This window comes from Glycine max, chromosome 5 (assembly GCF_000004515.6).
Source record: "Glycine max cultivar Williams 82 chromosome 5, Glycine_max_v4.0, whole genome shotgun sequence".
Lineage (NCBI taxonomy): Eukaryota > Viridiplantae > Streptophyta > Magnoliopsida > Fabales > Fabaceae > Glycine > Glycine max.
The window spans coordinates 40,676,745-40,692,507 of record NC_038241.2 but is presented as its reverse complement, the minus strand read 5'-3'; the positions used below and the strand labels follow the sequence as shown (position 1 = coordinate 40,692,507).

General features: G+C 34.7%; 3 protein-coding genes across 5 annotated transcripts; 2 read left to right on the top strand and 1 right to left on the bottom strand.

Annotated features, from left to right (window-relative positions):
• Positions 1–242: 242 nt before the first annotated feature.
• On the top strand, positions 243–4,866 carry LOC100781006 (sugar transport protein 14). 2 transcript variants are annotated; one of them, XM_003525235.5, is made up of 4 exons: positions 243–538; positions 3,149–3,471; positions 3,576–4,205; positions 4,309–4,866. In XM_003525235.5, exons 1-4 carry the CDS (start codon positions 397–399, stop codon positions 4,747–4,749), a joined length of 1,536 nt encoding a protein of 511 aa, XP_003525283.1. In that variant the 5' UTR covers positions 243–396; the 3' UTR covers positions 4,750–4,866. The 2 variants fall into 2 exon arrangements, with proteins under 2 accessions (XP_003525283.1, XP_040871617.1); XM_041015683.1 differs by lacking the exon at positions 243–538 and adding an exon at positions 611–1,423.
• A 1,057-nt stretch (positions 4,867–5,923) lies between these two features.
• LOC102666790 (CRS2-associated factor 1, chloroplastic) lies at positions 5,924–8,199 on the bottom strand. Its single transcript, XM_014775863.3, has 2 exons — positions 7,747–8,199; positions 5,924–7,226 (listed from the first exon to the last, which is right to left on the bottom strand). The coding sequence occupies exon 2, from the start codon at positions 7,038–7,040 to the stop codon at positions 6,255–6,257; it is 786 nt and encodes a 261-aa protein (XP_014631349.1). The 5' UTR covers positions 7,041–7,226; positions 7,747–8,199; the 3' UTR covers positions 5,924–6,254.
• A 381-nt stretch (positions 8,200–8,580) lies between these two features.
• On the top strand, positions 8,581–12,307 carry LOC100789015 (probable glycosyltransferase At5g03795). 2 transcript variants are annotated; one of them, XM_003524353.4, is made up of 5 exons: positions 8,581–8,719; positions 8,997–9,849; positions 9,947–10,077; positions 10,401–10,749; positions 11,134–12,307. In XM_003524353.4, the coding sequence occupies exons 2-5, from the start codon at positions 9,067–9,069 to the stop codon at positions 11,800–11,802; spliced, it is 1,932 nt and encodes a 643-aa protein (XP_003524401.1). In that variant the 5' UTR covers positions 8,581–8,719; positions 8,997–9,066; the 3' UTR covers positions 11,803–12,307. The 2 variants fall into 2 exon arrangements, with proteins under 2 accessions (XP_003524401.1, XP_006580477.1); XM_006580414.3 differs by having other exon boundaries at positions 8,589–8,719; positions 8,931–9,849.
• Positions 12,308–15,763: the final 3,456 nt, after the last annotated feature.

Sequence of the window (15,763 nt, the reverse complement as noted above, 5' to 3'; positions counted from 1 at the left end):
CTACTCATATTGATAAACCCACACTCAAATGTGTCTCTTCTCTGTCTTTATCCACGCTACTATAGCATAGTTTGAAATTTCGTGCCTAATGATTTTAACTCAATTAATTTATTACTTCTCCTCTGGCATTATAATTATTATTTTAATTTTATAACAATTTTATAAATTATTATTTTTTATATACATCAAATAACTTAATATGAAAATTATTTTATTTTAGGACAGTGGGAATATCTCAAAAGGCAAAAAAAATTAATGCCAAGATTAAATAGGAAAAGAATCGCATCTTAGAGCACCATTAAATGAAAGTTGTCTTTTCAAGTTTGATTACGCAGCATGCTCTTTGTGTGTAAGGTTGTGTTTGGTGGACCTCTCTGACACACAGAGGAATAGAGAATGGCTGGTGGAGGAGTAGAAAGTGGAGTGCCAGGGAAAAGGGCTCATCTTTACGAGCACAAGTTCAATGGCTATTTCTTATACACATGCTTGGTTGGTGCCCTTGGTGGTTCTCTCTTTGGCTATGATCTTGGTGTTTCAGGTGTTGTTTCTCTTATCCTTTTTCGCATCATTCCCATTTGCTCTATTTTATTTCATTTTCTGTCTTGGTTGTTCATTTTTATTTGACTGTATCTCACTGATCTAAAGCCGATTGCTAGCTGCTTTGATTTGTTTCATCGTTTTTCACTTTTTCTCTTTGAGATTTCAGAAGCCTCTTAATCACATTCATTGAAACAAAACATTTTAAATTCGTTCACGACGAATTTGACAGGCCGAGCCGATGATGATGATAATACGTTGGTACTCCAAATATATATATAAAAAATTATTATAATGCTCCGGAATTAAAAATGTCGGTGGTTTTTTTTTATTTTTTTATGAAGAGGAATATGTTAGATCATATGCCCTGCGTTTAATGGTTAATTAATGTTGATTGCTTTAAATTTTTTTAGATCGAATTAGAAGTTGCACGCCGGACTAATGATCTTTTCGTCCTCTGTCGCGTTGTTGTGAAAGAAAAATAAAAATGGTGGATTTTGATTTTATATTTTTTTAAAAAAATTGTGGAAAGGATGATAAAACAGCAGCAGCAAGCATATGCTATATTCCCTGTCAATATCATGTGTAACTGTTGCCGAGAATCGCGGCTGGAATTTCGTACTTCGTTGAATTCATGATTGGGTGTTACTTGGTGCATTCAGTATTTTTGCTGGGGCACCAGCAACGATACCGAAAAGTCTAAAATGTCCTTAATCCTGATACTATAAATACTCTTAATTATTCTTTCGTATAACTTTCCTTCTCTCCTCTGTCGCCTCTTCGTCTTCCTCTGATATGCTCATTCTCTATCGCCTCTTCGTCTTCCTCTGATATGCTCATTCCTCTTCCGATGTTCCTGCCACCGTTGTCCTTCTTCTTTTTCGTGGTTGTGACTTTTTTCTCTTGCGGTTCTACTTTCTCTTAGGATTCTTCTTCTTTCTCCACATCCCGTGTGGATGTGGGTTTTTTTCTTTCCTTTTTCTTTCTCTACTTCATGCATTGTTGTTATTCTTCTTTCTCTCCAACAAAAAAATGACATTTTTTTGAAAGAATCCTCATACGGATCATCAATTCATATGATTTTTTTTGTTTGTTTCTAGAAAAATCCCATACGAATTATCAATCCGTATGATTCTTTTTTTGGAAAAATCCCATATGGATATGTTTCATAAAAATTGTTAATCCTAACCCCATAGATTGATGATCCATATGTTTTTTTTTGTTTATGAAAAAATCTCATACATGATGAATGGTTTTTTTTTTGGTTTCTAGAAAAATCTCATACGGATCATCAATCTGCATGTTTTTTTTTTTGTTTCTTGAAAAACCCCATATGGATTGATCATCCATATTATTTTTTTTCGTTTATGGAAAATCCCCATATAGATCATCAATTGGTTCATACGTATGGTTTTTTTTTTTTGTTGAATATTTTTTTTTTCAATTTTTCCTCTGCTAGATTTTTTTTTTAATTTTGATTTGCCAATTATTATTTAATGTTAATGAAATTTTACAATTAATTTTCAATATTGTTATAAAAAAATACAAAAATCAAAATTTAAGAATTAGATTGTTAGTTTAAGATAATAATTGAAATCAAATTTAAAAATATAGTAGTTATTACTAAAATTAAGATTAAATTGGTGAAACAATTAATTTTCAATATTTTTATAAAAAATATGAAATCAAAATTTAAGAATCAAATTTAAAAATATAGTAGTTATTACTAAAATTAAGATTAAATTGGTGAAATAATTAATTTTTAATATTGTTATAAAAAAATATGAAAATCAAAATTTAAGAATAAGAATTTAAAAATATAGTAGTTATTACTAAAATTAAGATTAGATTGCTAAAATTAAGATTAAATTGATGAAACAATTAATTTCCAATATTGTTATATATAGCCATGTACATAAGTTTGATTCCTTCTTGGATCATTAATTTTAAATTAAATCATAAATTATATTTTTGAAAAAAAAATCTTATGGACCAAGTATGGATTGACAATTCAATACGGATTGACAATTTGTATAATTATAAGGATCAATAATCCATAGGTCATTTGTAACCGAAAATATCATAAGAGTATTTTTGACATTTTGGAAAATTGCTGGGTGCCCCAAGCAATTCCCTTCATGATACTCTGCAATTCTTCAGGAAATGAAACAAACACAGCTAGCTTCTGCTTCTGCATTGGAGTATAATTTTTTTATATTACCAATTAATTATAATTATCTTAATTATTATTTTTAAATAATTATTTAAAAATTAATAATTTCTAACTATATGTCATAATTCATAATTAAACGATAATTTTTTTTTTACATTTTACTTTATTTTAATTGAATCCAGTATTATTAGGCAATAAAAATAAGAAAATTCACAAAAGTCTATGCAGAGGCAAGCAATTCCCAGATCAGATTAGCATTCCTTGATTATTAATTTTAACGAGCTAACTTTAAAATAAAAATGTCACATGTTAATAGATTATTGCAAAAAATGTGAATTTATGGTAGCTTTACGTCCATGAAAATTTTCAATTTTAAATAAAACTTTCAATTAAAGTGTCTTTATAAATCAGAAGCATTAATGATTTGTGATGCGTCAGGTGGGGTGACTTCAATGGATGATTTCCTGAAGGAATTCTTCCCAAATGTGTACAGAAGGAAGCAGATGCATCTGCATGAAACAGACTATTGTAAATATGACGACCAAGTGCTGACACTGTTTACATCATCTCTTTATTTCTCAGCACTGGTCATGACATTCTTTGCTTCCTTTTTGACAAGAAAGAAGGGAAGAAAGGCCAGTATCATTGTGGGAGCCCTTAGCTTCCTGGCTGGGGCAATCCTCAATGCTGCAGCCAAGAACATTGCAATGCTAATTATTGGCAGAGTCCTTCTTGGTGGAGGCATTGGATTTGGCAACCAAGTAAGTGCTGAAATACTCCAAAACCATTATAAGACTCATTTTAGTCATTGATTTTGTTGTTTCTGAATGGATTTCCATTAATAGTATTATTCTTAATTGTGTAGGCTGTTCCATTGTATCTTTCAGAAATGGCTCCAGCTAAGAACCGAGGAGCAGTGAACCAACTGTTTCAGTTCACAACTTGTGCTGGAATCTTAATTGCAAACCTAGTGAATTACGCTACTGCAAAACTCCATCCCTATGGATGGAGGATATCTCTGGGTTTGGCTGGTTTTCCAGCATTTGCAATGCTTGTTGGAGGTATTTTGTGTGCTGAGACACCAAACAGCCTTGTGGAGCAAGGAAGGTTGGATAAAGCAAAAGAAGTATTGCAGAGAATTAGAGGTACCGAGAACGTCGAAGCTGAATTTGAGGATCTTAAAGAAGCCAGTGAAGAAGCACAAGCCGTGAAGAGCCCATTTAGGACACTCCTCAAGAGGAAGTACAGGCCACAACTGATCATAGGTGCCTTGGGGATTCCAGCATTCCAGCAACTGACTGGAAATAACTCCATCCTCTTCTATGCCCCAGTCATTTTCCAGAGCTTGGGGTTTGGTGCCAATGCTTCACTGTTTTCATCTTTTATCACCAATGGGGCTCTTCTTGTTGCCACTGTCATCTCAATGTTTTTGGTTGACAAGTTTGGTAGAAGAAAGTTCTTTCTGGAAGCTGGATTTGAAATGATCTGCTGCATGGTAACTACTACTACTACTACTACTACATGTTTATTGTCCTTGAGTTTCATCCAACAAGTGCAATGCTAACCACTGCTAATTGGGCTTTTTGATTGCTTTGCAGATTATTACAGGTGCAGTTTTGGCAGTGGACTTTGGACACGGCAAAGAACTTGGGAGAGGAGTGAGTGCCATTCTGGTTGTTGTGATCTTCTTGTTCGTTTTGGCATACGGGAGATCTTGGGGTCCCCTTGGGTGGTTGGTTCCCAGTGAGCTCTTCCCATTAGAGATAAGGTCAGCTGCACAGAGCATTGTGGTGTGTGTCAACATGATCTTCACTGCACTTGTTGCTCAATTGTTCCTCATGTCACTTTGCCACCTCAAATTTGGGATCTTTTTGCTCTTTGCTGGCTTAATTTTCTTCATGAGTTGCTTTATCTTCTTCCTTTTGCCCGAAACCAAGAAAGTTCCAATTGAGGAGATTTATCTTCTTTTTGAGAATCATTGGTTCTGGAGGAGATTTGTAACTGACCAAGACCCAGAGACATCAAAGGGGACTGCTTAAAATTCTCAACAAAATAGATTGAACAATTCTAGTTTTTTTTTTCTTTATTCATTTTGGAGTCAATTATTTCTTACTTGCATTGTCCAAAAATAAATCTATTAGGATATTTCTTTTAAATATGGTTTCTTGCTTTTAATATTCTTTGAATTTCTTTTCCTCAGGGATGAGAACTTCGTACTATAAAGAAGACCATTGAGGTTATATTTAGAGTAAGGAAAAACATTTTAGTTATCATTGTTTAAAATAAGATGAGATAATAACAAAATCGAATACAAGTATATGGTCCCCACCAAAATACTAACGACATGTCAACAAGAATCGGTGTGTGCCGCAACTTTTCAACAGCTGCATACAAAGTGTCTTTGACAGGACTCACGAAATGCCTTGCGTTCAGCACTACAATTTTTTCGATAATTTCTGTTACAGAAAACCTTTTTTCACATCATACCACATTAATAACTTACTCTGCACCTCCAAAAAGAAAAGGCTAAGACCTGAGAAACAAAACACCCATAGCATCCGCTAAAAGGGGCCAAACGATCCAACGGGCCTCCTGATCCGCACCCATCTTGGCTAAAATATCAGCAATAGCAATGTATGCAACAACCAAACATCCTAGTTGCGATTCAGAAGATATTGGATGGTCTTGATGATTCCCTGAAATTGAAAGTGCTGACACTCTTGATTGATTATGCAATAGCATAGGCTGAGTTTGAGTAACTGACAGCATTGCGGTGACCCATGAACTCAGAATGAAGTTGTTTAGATCCAATTCCCAAACGCATCTCTCATAACTCCTCCAAAACCCGCTCTAGAAGGAACTCCCCTATGTTTGATCCAATAGAGACAGAACACAGCTTTCGTTTCCCCTGTATTTCTAACATTACGTGCCTTTTTAAAAGTAAATATGTCCATACTTGATGCTTTTGCTTTCGATAAGAATTTTTTCACTTTAAATCAAGTAATTACCCAAGATCTTTAAATAAAGCTATTATAAAACTCCTAAGCACAAACTAACACAAGATCACCTGGATTAAACTAAGAAATATTCATAATTTTATATGAACTAATTACCAACTATGAACAATTGAATGTAAATTGATCAAAACGAACTTAAAAACTTGTTCAATTTGGATCAAACATGAATTAAGAAAATACCACTAGAAAATACCACTTTTGATGTCTTAGCATTTAAAAATTAAGAAAATTGTTCTGGAAACAACAAAAGAATGTAATTTACATAAAAAATAAATCAGAAAAAAATTTACAAACACCAGAATCTACCACTTTAGCAGTAACAATAAATCAGAAAAAACTTAAACAAAATGGATAAAAAATAATGGACATCCTCTTTGCCCGGATCCAAGTTGACCTCCGCTATAACAGCCCCCTCCACCAGTCTGGCGCCTTCCTCCAAGCCCTCCACTTTCCCAACTCGGACGTCGCTGGTTGATCCTCACCACCAAGTAAAATTACACTAGAACTTCTGATAAAATCATCCAATATCATGTTAAAAGTTTAGCAAGTTCATCAACTCCTAATGTTCCTTGTGGTACAACATTCAGTAATTGGTCATCAAAATTTGCTTGTCTAGGAATTTTAGTACTGTTCTCCTTTTTCCGTTTCATGGGAACAGTGGTAGTTTCTTCAGTCTCCAAAGTTGAACCTTCTTGCTTGTGACTCTTTTGAGCCTCAACCTTTCTGTTTTTCCTAAAAACTGGTCCGGATGAAGCTGATTTGGCAAAGGCAACCGTGTTTTGATAAATATTGTCTGCATCCAAAGAATCCTTATCTAAAACAAGTGCACTGCCTTTCTCAACAGCTTGTTCCAACAGTAACAAAATTGCTTTCATAGAGGGAGCAGCTGACCTTGGTGGCGGACTGACATCTCCTAAAGCATCTAGCAACTTATCAGAATGAGAATCCACCATGCCATCAGTAGAATTGTCACTACCATCTAGCGTTGCATGAGATCCTGAAATTGAAGCAGAAAGACCATCACTGCAGCTTCTGCTATCCATTATATGCTCAGTTCCATGGCTTTCACTCATAGCTTTCGAGGGGCTTTCAGCATGGCTATTATAGTGTGGTATGGTCATACTTGGACTGAGGCTTGTGCGAGGTTCTGGATCAGCATAGGAGTTTGTGGTTTCAACTTCATAGAGTTTTGTAAGTGAAGGAACTTCAGTAACCCCATACATAGATTGATGGCTATTTTCATTGGGATATGACACCTCAACCTTCACTTGAAATAGAGGAAATGCTAGTGTCATGTAATAAATTGCTTTCATGCTCTACTGGGTTCATCTGTAGGCCCAGTGCTGAGAATTCTAGGGCCTCTGATGGCAGTGGTTCGTAATTTTTATTGGATTCCTTGCGATCATCTCCTAGATCTGGCTAGATGACTTCCAATTTGGTCCTCTCCACATAAGTATGTGCTCATATTCAAACGAAATCAATGTGCATGGAACAAGATCCTACGGTCAAAAGAATAGATATGAAAGAAAGATTTTAAGATAGCATTTTCATTAATTAACATAAAAAAAACAAAAAGAATAGAAAACAAACAAAAAAATCTGAGTCCACATGATCTTCAACATTGTATGCAAAATTGATTATACCCTTAGTTTTGCTCCAATCTTTCGATAGTTCCTTTTATTTAGTCCTTGACAGTTTATACGCAAAAAGACAGATAAAGACAGTTAGATGCCAGTTTGCCAGAAGAGCATTAATTTTTCTTCATTGCTAAACAGTAATGAACATCCTTAAGAAAGGGGCCTCGTTTGCTGATCAGTAAAAGGAATAAAAAACAAAGAAGAATATATAGAAATACTCATTCTTATATCACCCCAAGACTTGAGTTTTTTTTTTAAAATTTTATCTTATTTCCTAATCTTTGATTACTTTATTAATTTTTTATCTCTTACTTATAAGTTTGCATTAATTTAAATACAAACTAAGTCCATTCAACACTTCGTGCATTTTAGTTGGCTTTACCTTGGGGGTCTCCGTGTAACAGTACTAGAACAACGGGGCACCGTCGATAACATAGGAGAGTCCGTCGTCGCTGATTTCCACGTTTTTGGGGGCGCCGGATACCCGTTGCGGTTTCAATTTGAGGATGTTGGAGAACCTGAACGCTGGGTGTGACTGCCGGTCGACGTTGGATCTTGCTGGGCTTTTCGACCTTTAGGAAGGCCCGGTGGGCCGGTGTGTTCGGCGGACATTGCGGTTGTTCCAGCGAGAGAGATGGAGCTCCGAGGGGAGGGGCGAAGATGGGGAAAGTGTGTGGGAGCTTCAGAGCTATTAATTGCTGTGCTTCCAGCGCAACTAGCTGCTAGTGCTACGGCTGAACCGTGCCGACGTAATCATGCATTTTTTTTTAAGGCTTGATTATTAATTTTTTTGTCACTATAAAATAGGGATTTTTTTTATTTTAGTCCTTTGAATATTTTTTAAGCTTATTTTTAATAATTAAAATTTACAAAATAAAGTAAATGAAGTGGAGACAGATAAAGTTAAGAAAAAGATTTTAAAGTAATAATTTCATACAAATAAAATGTACAAACTATAATTTTAAAAGTTTTGGAGCTTCTTATTTTTACCTTTTTTTTTCTTTGTAAATTTCATGATCCAAAAATATACAATTCATAAAATTTTAATTTAAAAACATATTTTAAACTTAAAAAAATATAAAAATATCAAATAATTCAATTCAAAATTAAATTTATTTTTTTAATCTTTTCCTAATCTTTAAAGATCATGCAAAAAAAAAAAAGTGGTATTACAAGAATTCAATTTATTAAGATACCTGAAATTGAAAATAACTTAGATGCTTCTGCTAGACAGCTGCGTGCTTCTCTGTTTGGTGCCGTGGAAGTCAAATATTATATAGCAAAAAGGAAAGGAGAGAGAAAGAGAGCTTGAATTGAAGTATGACGCTTCACTCTTCAGTCTTCACTGTACTGAGGTTAGTACTTTGTACTGTACTTCCCCATGTTGTCTCGTTCCGGAGCAAATGTCAATTTTGAACTCTTTTTTGCTTTTGCTTTCTTCATGCTCCTAAAGTACCATGCGTGTTAAGAAATAGTGAGAGTCGTTTATTACTTGATCTGGGTCACAACAATTTTCTGGCCCTTCTGCAGTTCTCTAACTATCAAATTTTCCATTTTTCTTAATAGGATGGGATCCTTTGTGTTTTATTTGTTTTCAAGCTTCTTCATTGATTTGGGAACTTATGTATGCAGCTAAGTGTTGGGGAGATTGAAGCTAATTTTCGAAGAATGAAGTGATTTGGTGTCGTCTCAGATCTGTCATATGGGGAACCGGAGATTGCTTTTTCTGTTGGGGGTACTTGCTGTTAACTTTTTACTGTTTCAGTCAATATTGGTTCCATATGGAAATGGAAATGCCCCATGGTCTTCAGTGCCCCAAAAGTATGATAATGTTAGACTTTCATTACATTCAACACCAAAGTACTTCACTGTTCGGAATCCACCAACAGGTACTGTTTCAGGGTTTTCTAACTCCTCTGCTTTCATTGCTACGGTGCAAAAAGTGCATATTCCTATTGTTGTTGATGAAGTTGGGCACGGTAAGAAAAAGGGGATGCACAATAATGTAAAGGGTGGTTTGGTCTCTGAAAGAAACGGCTCTGATGATAATGTTTTTGAACATGGGGCAGATAGAAATGATGTTCGTAGTTTGTCTGAGAAGAAAGATGTTGGAAAAGGTGACAGGTTGGAGTTGGAGAGTGTCGGTTCCAAAAATTTCATAGCAGATTCGGCCAAGGGCAGTAAGGTTGACTTTTCAGTGAAGCAATTTTTGGAGACAAAAAGGGGTGCCTCTAGGTTGGTAAAAGATAATAACATGGATTCAAGGGAACATGATGGAGTTGGTGTTCATACCTCAGACAGTTCAACTTTCTCTACTAATCTTGAAAATTCTCCCCAGAAAATTGTCTTTTCTGCCTCGGATAACAGTACTGCAGTGAGTATTCCTAGGAGAAAGATGAGGTGTATGATGCCGCCTAAGTCAAGAACGTTAATTGGGGAGATGAACCGTATTCTAGTGCGCAAGCGTGCTTCTGCTCGTGCTATGGTATTAATATTTAATATCTCTGTCAATTTATGAGCTAGCTACCTGGACAAGTTATTGTTGTGGTTATTTCAATCTAGAGTTCTATTTTTGGTTGCAGAGACCAAGGTGGTCATCCAAACGTGACCTTGAAATTCTTGCTGCGAGGTCAGAGATTGAGCATGCTCCTACAGTAACACACGACAAAGAACTTTATGCTCCTCTCTTTCGCAATCTTTCCATGTTCAAAAGGTATGCTTGAAGGAGTTGTTGAAGGAAATATAAAGTCCTTCCTTGACATGCATGTATCCTGACTCAAGCTTGTTTTTCATGCACCTGATTCTTCTAACTAACCATTTAAACGTTTGACTCTTGCTGCTCCCCTTAAGGGTATGATAATTTTGGAATGTACCTTAATCACAATGTCATCTTAGTTTTTTCTCTAGATATATGATATTGGGCTTCACTTGTTTGCTCTTACATGTCTTTTCTTTTTCCTTTTGTATCTGACTTAGGTCTGTACTACTATGAGCAAAGTTCAAGATCATTTGACTTTTTTCTTGTTGGATTTGCAGGAGTTATGAACTCATGGAACGCACACTCAAGGTTTATATATACAAGGATGGAAATAAACCCATCTTCCATCAACCTATAATGAAGGGACTGTATGCCTCCGAGGGTTGGTTTATGAAACTAATGGAGGAAAATAAGCATTTTGTTTTGAAGGATCCTGCAAAGGCCCATCTATTTTATATGCCATTCAGTTCACGTATGTTAGAGCACGCCCTTTATGTACGTAACTCTCATAATCGAACAAATCTCCGTCAGTTTTTAAAGGACTATACAGACAAAATTTCTGCAAAATATCGTTACTTCAACAGAACTGGTGGTGCTGACCATTTTCTTGTTGCTTGCCACGATTGGGTATGTTATTTGTTTTTTCCCCTTAATTCTACTTGCACATGAACCATATACTGTTCCAACCTTCCAACATGATTTATTTATGATAGTTGAATTGAATGTCTCTTTAATGTCTTGATATGACATTCATTTTGATGATGTCAAATTTGTCTAGCTATATCATGTCCATTTTTGTGAATATAAGGGTATAAATAGCAGCCTTTGATAGATATCAATTATCATGTTCTAAAACAGATCACTCCTATATGAAGTGTTCTACTAAGTTACATCATCTCTAGTGATCTTCATCAGTTTGCATATCAGTAAATAAATCACCCGTGAGTGTGTAGCATAACATTATGCTTTTGTGTGCATATTGGTATAAGATTTATGGCTGGATTATTGCAGGCTCCATATGAAACAAGACACCATATGGAATACTGCATAAAGGCCCTCTGCAATGCTGATGTGACTCAAGGCTTTAAAATAGGAAGGGATGTTTCTCTTCCAGAAGCTTATGTCCGGTCAGTTAGAGATCCTCAGAGAGATCTGGGAGGAAAGCCTCCTCACCAACGACCCATTCTTGCTTTCTATGCTGGAAATATGCATGGTTATTTGCGTCCAATATTGCTAAAGCACTGGAAGGACAAAGACCCTGATATGAAGATATATGGCCCAATGCCTCATGGTGCTGCAAGCAAAATGAATTATATCAATCACATGAAGAACAGCAAATACTGCATATGCCCTAAAGGGTATGAGGTCAACAGCCCACGGGTGGTTGAAGCCATATTTTATGAGTGTGTACCTGTGATTATATCTGACAATTTTGTGCCACCTTTTTTTGAGGTTTTAAATTGGGATGCATTCTCAATAATCCTGGCAGAGAAAGATATTCCCAACTTGAAACAGATACTTCTTTCGGTGTCACAAGAGAAGTATCTCAAGTTGCAACTTGGGGTTAGAAAGGCTCAGAAACATTTTTTTTGGCATGTAAAACCCTTGAAGTATGACCTCTTCCACATGACCCTTCATTCAATTTGGTATAATAGAGTGTTTCAAATAAAGGTGAGATGATGATGCATATGAGCCCTCTGAACTAGAAAGCAGAAGCAAACATGACAAAAGAGCTTATGAAAAAGAAGGGGGAATTTCTGAGTATGAGAACTCGTGAAAGAATATAATAGGAACTTGGAATTTGTATTCAGAGTTTTAGATTGTTCTGTATGTATAAAAGCTGTATCATTTGAATGCATAAAAAAGAAATCATAATTAACCAATAAGACCCTCTCCCCCTCCCAACAAAAGTTGGAATTGTTATATTTTGTTATTGGCCGTATGTTGAAAGTTTAAAATTTTCTATTGTACACATACTGGTTGTCAGGTTGCGGTTGTAAATACCAGTCTTGTAGCCTAAAGTTGCCTTAGATCTCAATAATACCAATATGCTAGCAGAGCAAGGGCTAAGGAGTTGTATCCAGTAGACACCTTTATCTTGCTACTTTAGTTTTGTATTTTTCTCTTTGATGTAATTGCCAAAAGAAAAAAAATAATAGAAAATTCCTTCCTGCTTTCTGATTCAGATGCATTCGTAGAGCCTTGAGTTTGAGAATTGATTTCTAGGCGGAAAATCTGTAATATCACTGATGGTCTTATTCTTCCATTTTGCTCCCATAGCCTAAAACATGTTTGGAACTTGAACTGTAGTGCATGTGTAGAATGGTCTAATTTGAAGAGAAATAATTGTAAAAAGATTATTTCCTCGTAAGTTTCCAACTTTACCTACAAGGAGAGAAATCACCAAATTTTAAAAAATTAGAATAAAAACCATTTCTAATATGTGCATCTTATCACCATTGTTACCACTTTATTTTTTTTATGGATAAATGTTAGCTATTAGTTTGTTCATTTTTGTTAGTTTTTATTGTTACCACTTTATTGCAGATTAATTAAAGAAACTTACTCTTGTTAAAATAAAAATTAAAGTAGCTTACTTAACCAACATGCATAGTAAGGATAGTATGCTATACCTTACTTAACCAACAGCAACCGTAATGCCAATAGGAAGTTGTCGAGGAGGGACAGACTGAGTGGCTTGTCTGACTGTGTTCTGCTCCATATAATGAATTTTATGGACACAAAATATGCTGTCCAAACTTGTGCCTTGCCTAAACGATGGAAGGATCTTTGGAAACGTCTCATTAATGGTGCTTGGTCGATTATAACAAATTTGTGTCTCGGGTTCTGTCTAGTCGAGATGGTTCCGTTCCTTTGGAAACCTTCAGTGCGACTGCACCAAACTCCTCAGCAAGGCGCTGTTTTGCACAATGTCCCGCAATTGACAATCTTTATAAATTTCGATCTCAGAAACACATCCAATTGTATTTTTTTCCGGCCAGTCTCTGGCATCTCTTACTCCTTACATTTATTCTCGTGACCCTCCTTTGAAACTTCCAACATCTCTGCTGTTACCAACCTTAAAAAGCTTGCGCCTCTGTAACGTCAGTTTTACTGCAAGCTACCATGACTGAGCTGAGTCCTTTTCACAGTGATGCAAGAGTCCTCTTCATAAATAATTCTAACCTTTCCACTTTGAGGCTGGATAATTCCTTTGTAAACCGGGTCACCTTTGGAAACAAAACTCTGCTTTCTGCTCCAAATCTTATTTCGCTCACAATCATGGATGATATCATTTTCAGCCATCACCAACTCTCCACAACATGTAATCTTTCATTTATTGATGTAGTAAGTATTGAAACATTTTTGCCTTTGGATCATTCAGTCATCGTAAGATGGCTGCAAGTGCTCTCTAATGTAAAGACATTGACACTTTCTTCTTATACCCTTAATATACTACTAATGGTAAGTTACTTTAATAAAACTAATAAGATGTATGCATGATTTTGCCAATACACAATCTTGCGTTGCACAATATCCATTAAATATTGTTTTACAATTCACTCTAAATTGTGTAGGTTCTATCAAATCATGCTACAATGGAAATTCAACCTCCATGCTTTGTTAGATTGGAGTTATTGAAAATAAAAACGAGTCCATACATAACAATATCCGATCAAAAGTAACCAGGATAGTGGAGTACTTACTTCAGAACTCTCCACTAACTAGAGTTTGTGTCATGAATTGCTGAAAGTTATATCCCTATTTCATGCTTCTCTATTTAGGTAATTATTTTACAAATGATTCAGTTTTTACTTCCTTTTATGTTTCCGCTTCTCCCTGATGCTCTCTCCTTACAACAAATTGTAGGGTGTTATATTGTGATTGTCTTGTTTATATGGTTTATTATAGGCGTTTTTTTTTCTTCAATTTGGCTTTGATAGATGAAAAACTTTAAGAAACCATCACTGTGGGAATACATCTGAAACATACAATTTTTATTCTTTGGGCCTGGTTACTAAAATCTGTGCTTAAACTCTTTAGGTGATTTTTTATACATATTATTCAATTTCTACTTCATTTTATGATTACCTTTCTCTGTGATGCACTCTTACAGCAAGTGATACATTGCTATATTGTCAGTGCTTTGTTTATATTGCTTGTTATAAATGTGTTTCTTTATCAGGCTTTATAATATAATATTTATAAATTATGATTAAAACAATCTTTTATTAATTAATATTAAATTTTTAAAATATTTTTTTAAATGTATATCTTATTCATTTTTTTATTATCAATAAAAATACTTATATAATACAAGTGATTTTAATGAAACAAGTAATATTTAATGCAAAGGTACTGTGTTGGTGGCATCGTACAAGGCTTCTGCAGAGGCATTAGTGGATTGGACCAATGATATTTGGTTGGTAGCAAAAACAAAAAAAAGTCCAATTTGAAACGAAATACATGAGGTAATGGGGGTTGCAATTAGTACCAGTAGCTTTTGTTATTGGTCTCTACCATTCTTCAAAATTTTAAGATTATTTTTCCGCAAAAAGTATTCCAGCATTGTGTTTTTGCTGCACAAAAAGGGGTGCAAGTTTTTTCACAAATTCTCAGTCCCTTTTGTGAAGCGGAAATACGATATCGTAATATTTTTTAGGGATGAAAAAACATACAATAGAATCATTGTAAGAGAGGTTAAAACATGACAGCATTATGGGAGTGTGATTCTGTTGTATAACGTTTACAACAGAATTACAATTCCTTTTAAATTTTGTTCGTAAGAAAGATGTACAACAGAATCACATCTTTATTTAGTATTTTGTGGAGAAAAAAATTTACAACAAAAGTGTGAAATTTTGTAAAGCAAAATTACGATTTCGTTATTTTTTATGTTGTTAATGTACAACGAATCACAATTTCATGCAATGAGTTTTGTTGCTCAATAGAATTATAATTTTATTGTGCATCAACAACATTGAAAATAAAAAAACTATGATTTTGTTATACGAAATTTCGCAATGGAATTCATTTGATCATGAAAATGAAAAAAAATAATCTGACAATGTGAGTGCAGGGTGAGGTGGGAGGGGGAAGTATAATTTGATAACTGTTTTTAATTCGTAGGAACCAAAAATAATTTTGTTAAGGCCAATAATAACCCTTGAGATAAGTCACCGACTCAGGGGTTAAGGACACTACTTGATGACCCAAACTGCATCATTGCTTTAGACAGAGGATTAGCTAAGTACAAATACAAACGTACCCATGAAACAAGGATCATTGATGTAAAAATACATTATGTATATTCTTTCATTATCATTGATGCATATCGTTTCATATGTCAAATTGCATGTGCAGAACTTATGTGACAATAACATAGTTTTTTTTTTACCTTTTGTTATAGGAAAACAATGATTATACATGTGTTTGAGAGAAGATAGAAATTTTAAATTGTTAAGAACTTATAATAAGATGTAATGAATTATGTGTCGATTAACAGAATGTATAAAATGTAAATGAGTGTAAATTGACTAAAATGTGATATGTACAATAATTGTCAAAAGCACCGGGCATAAGCACCAAATGACATATATTCACCAAAAAAGCAAAAGACAAAGATATCAAAAGGGATTTT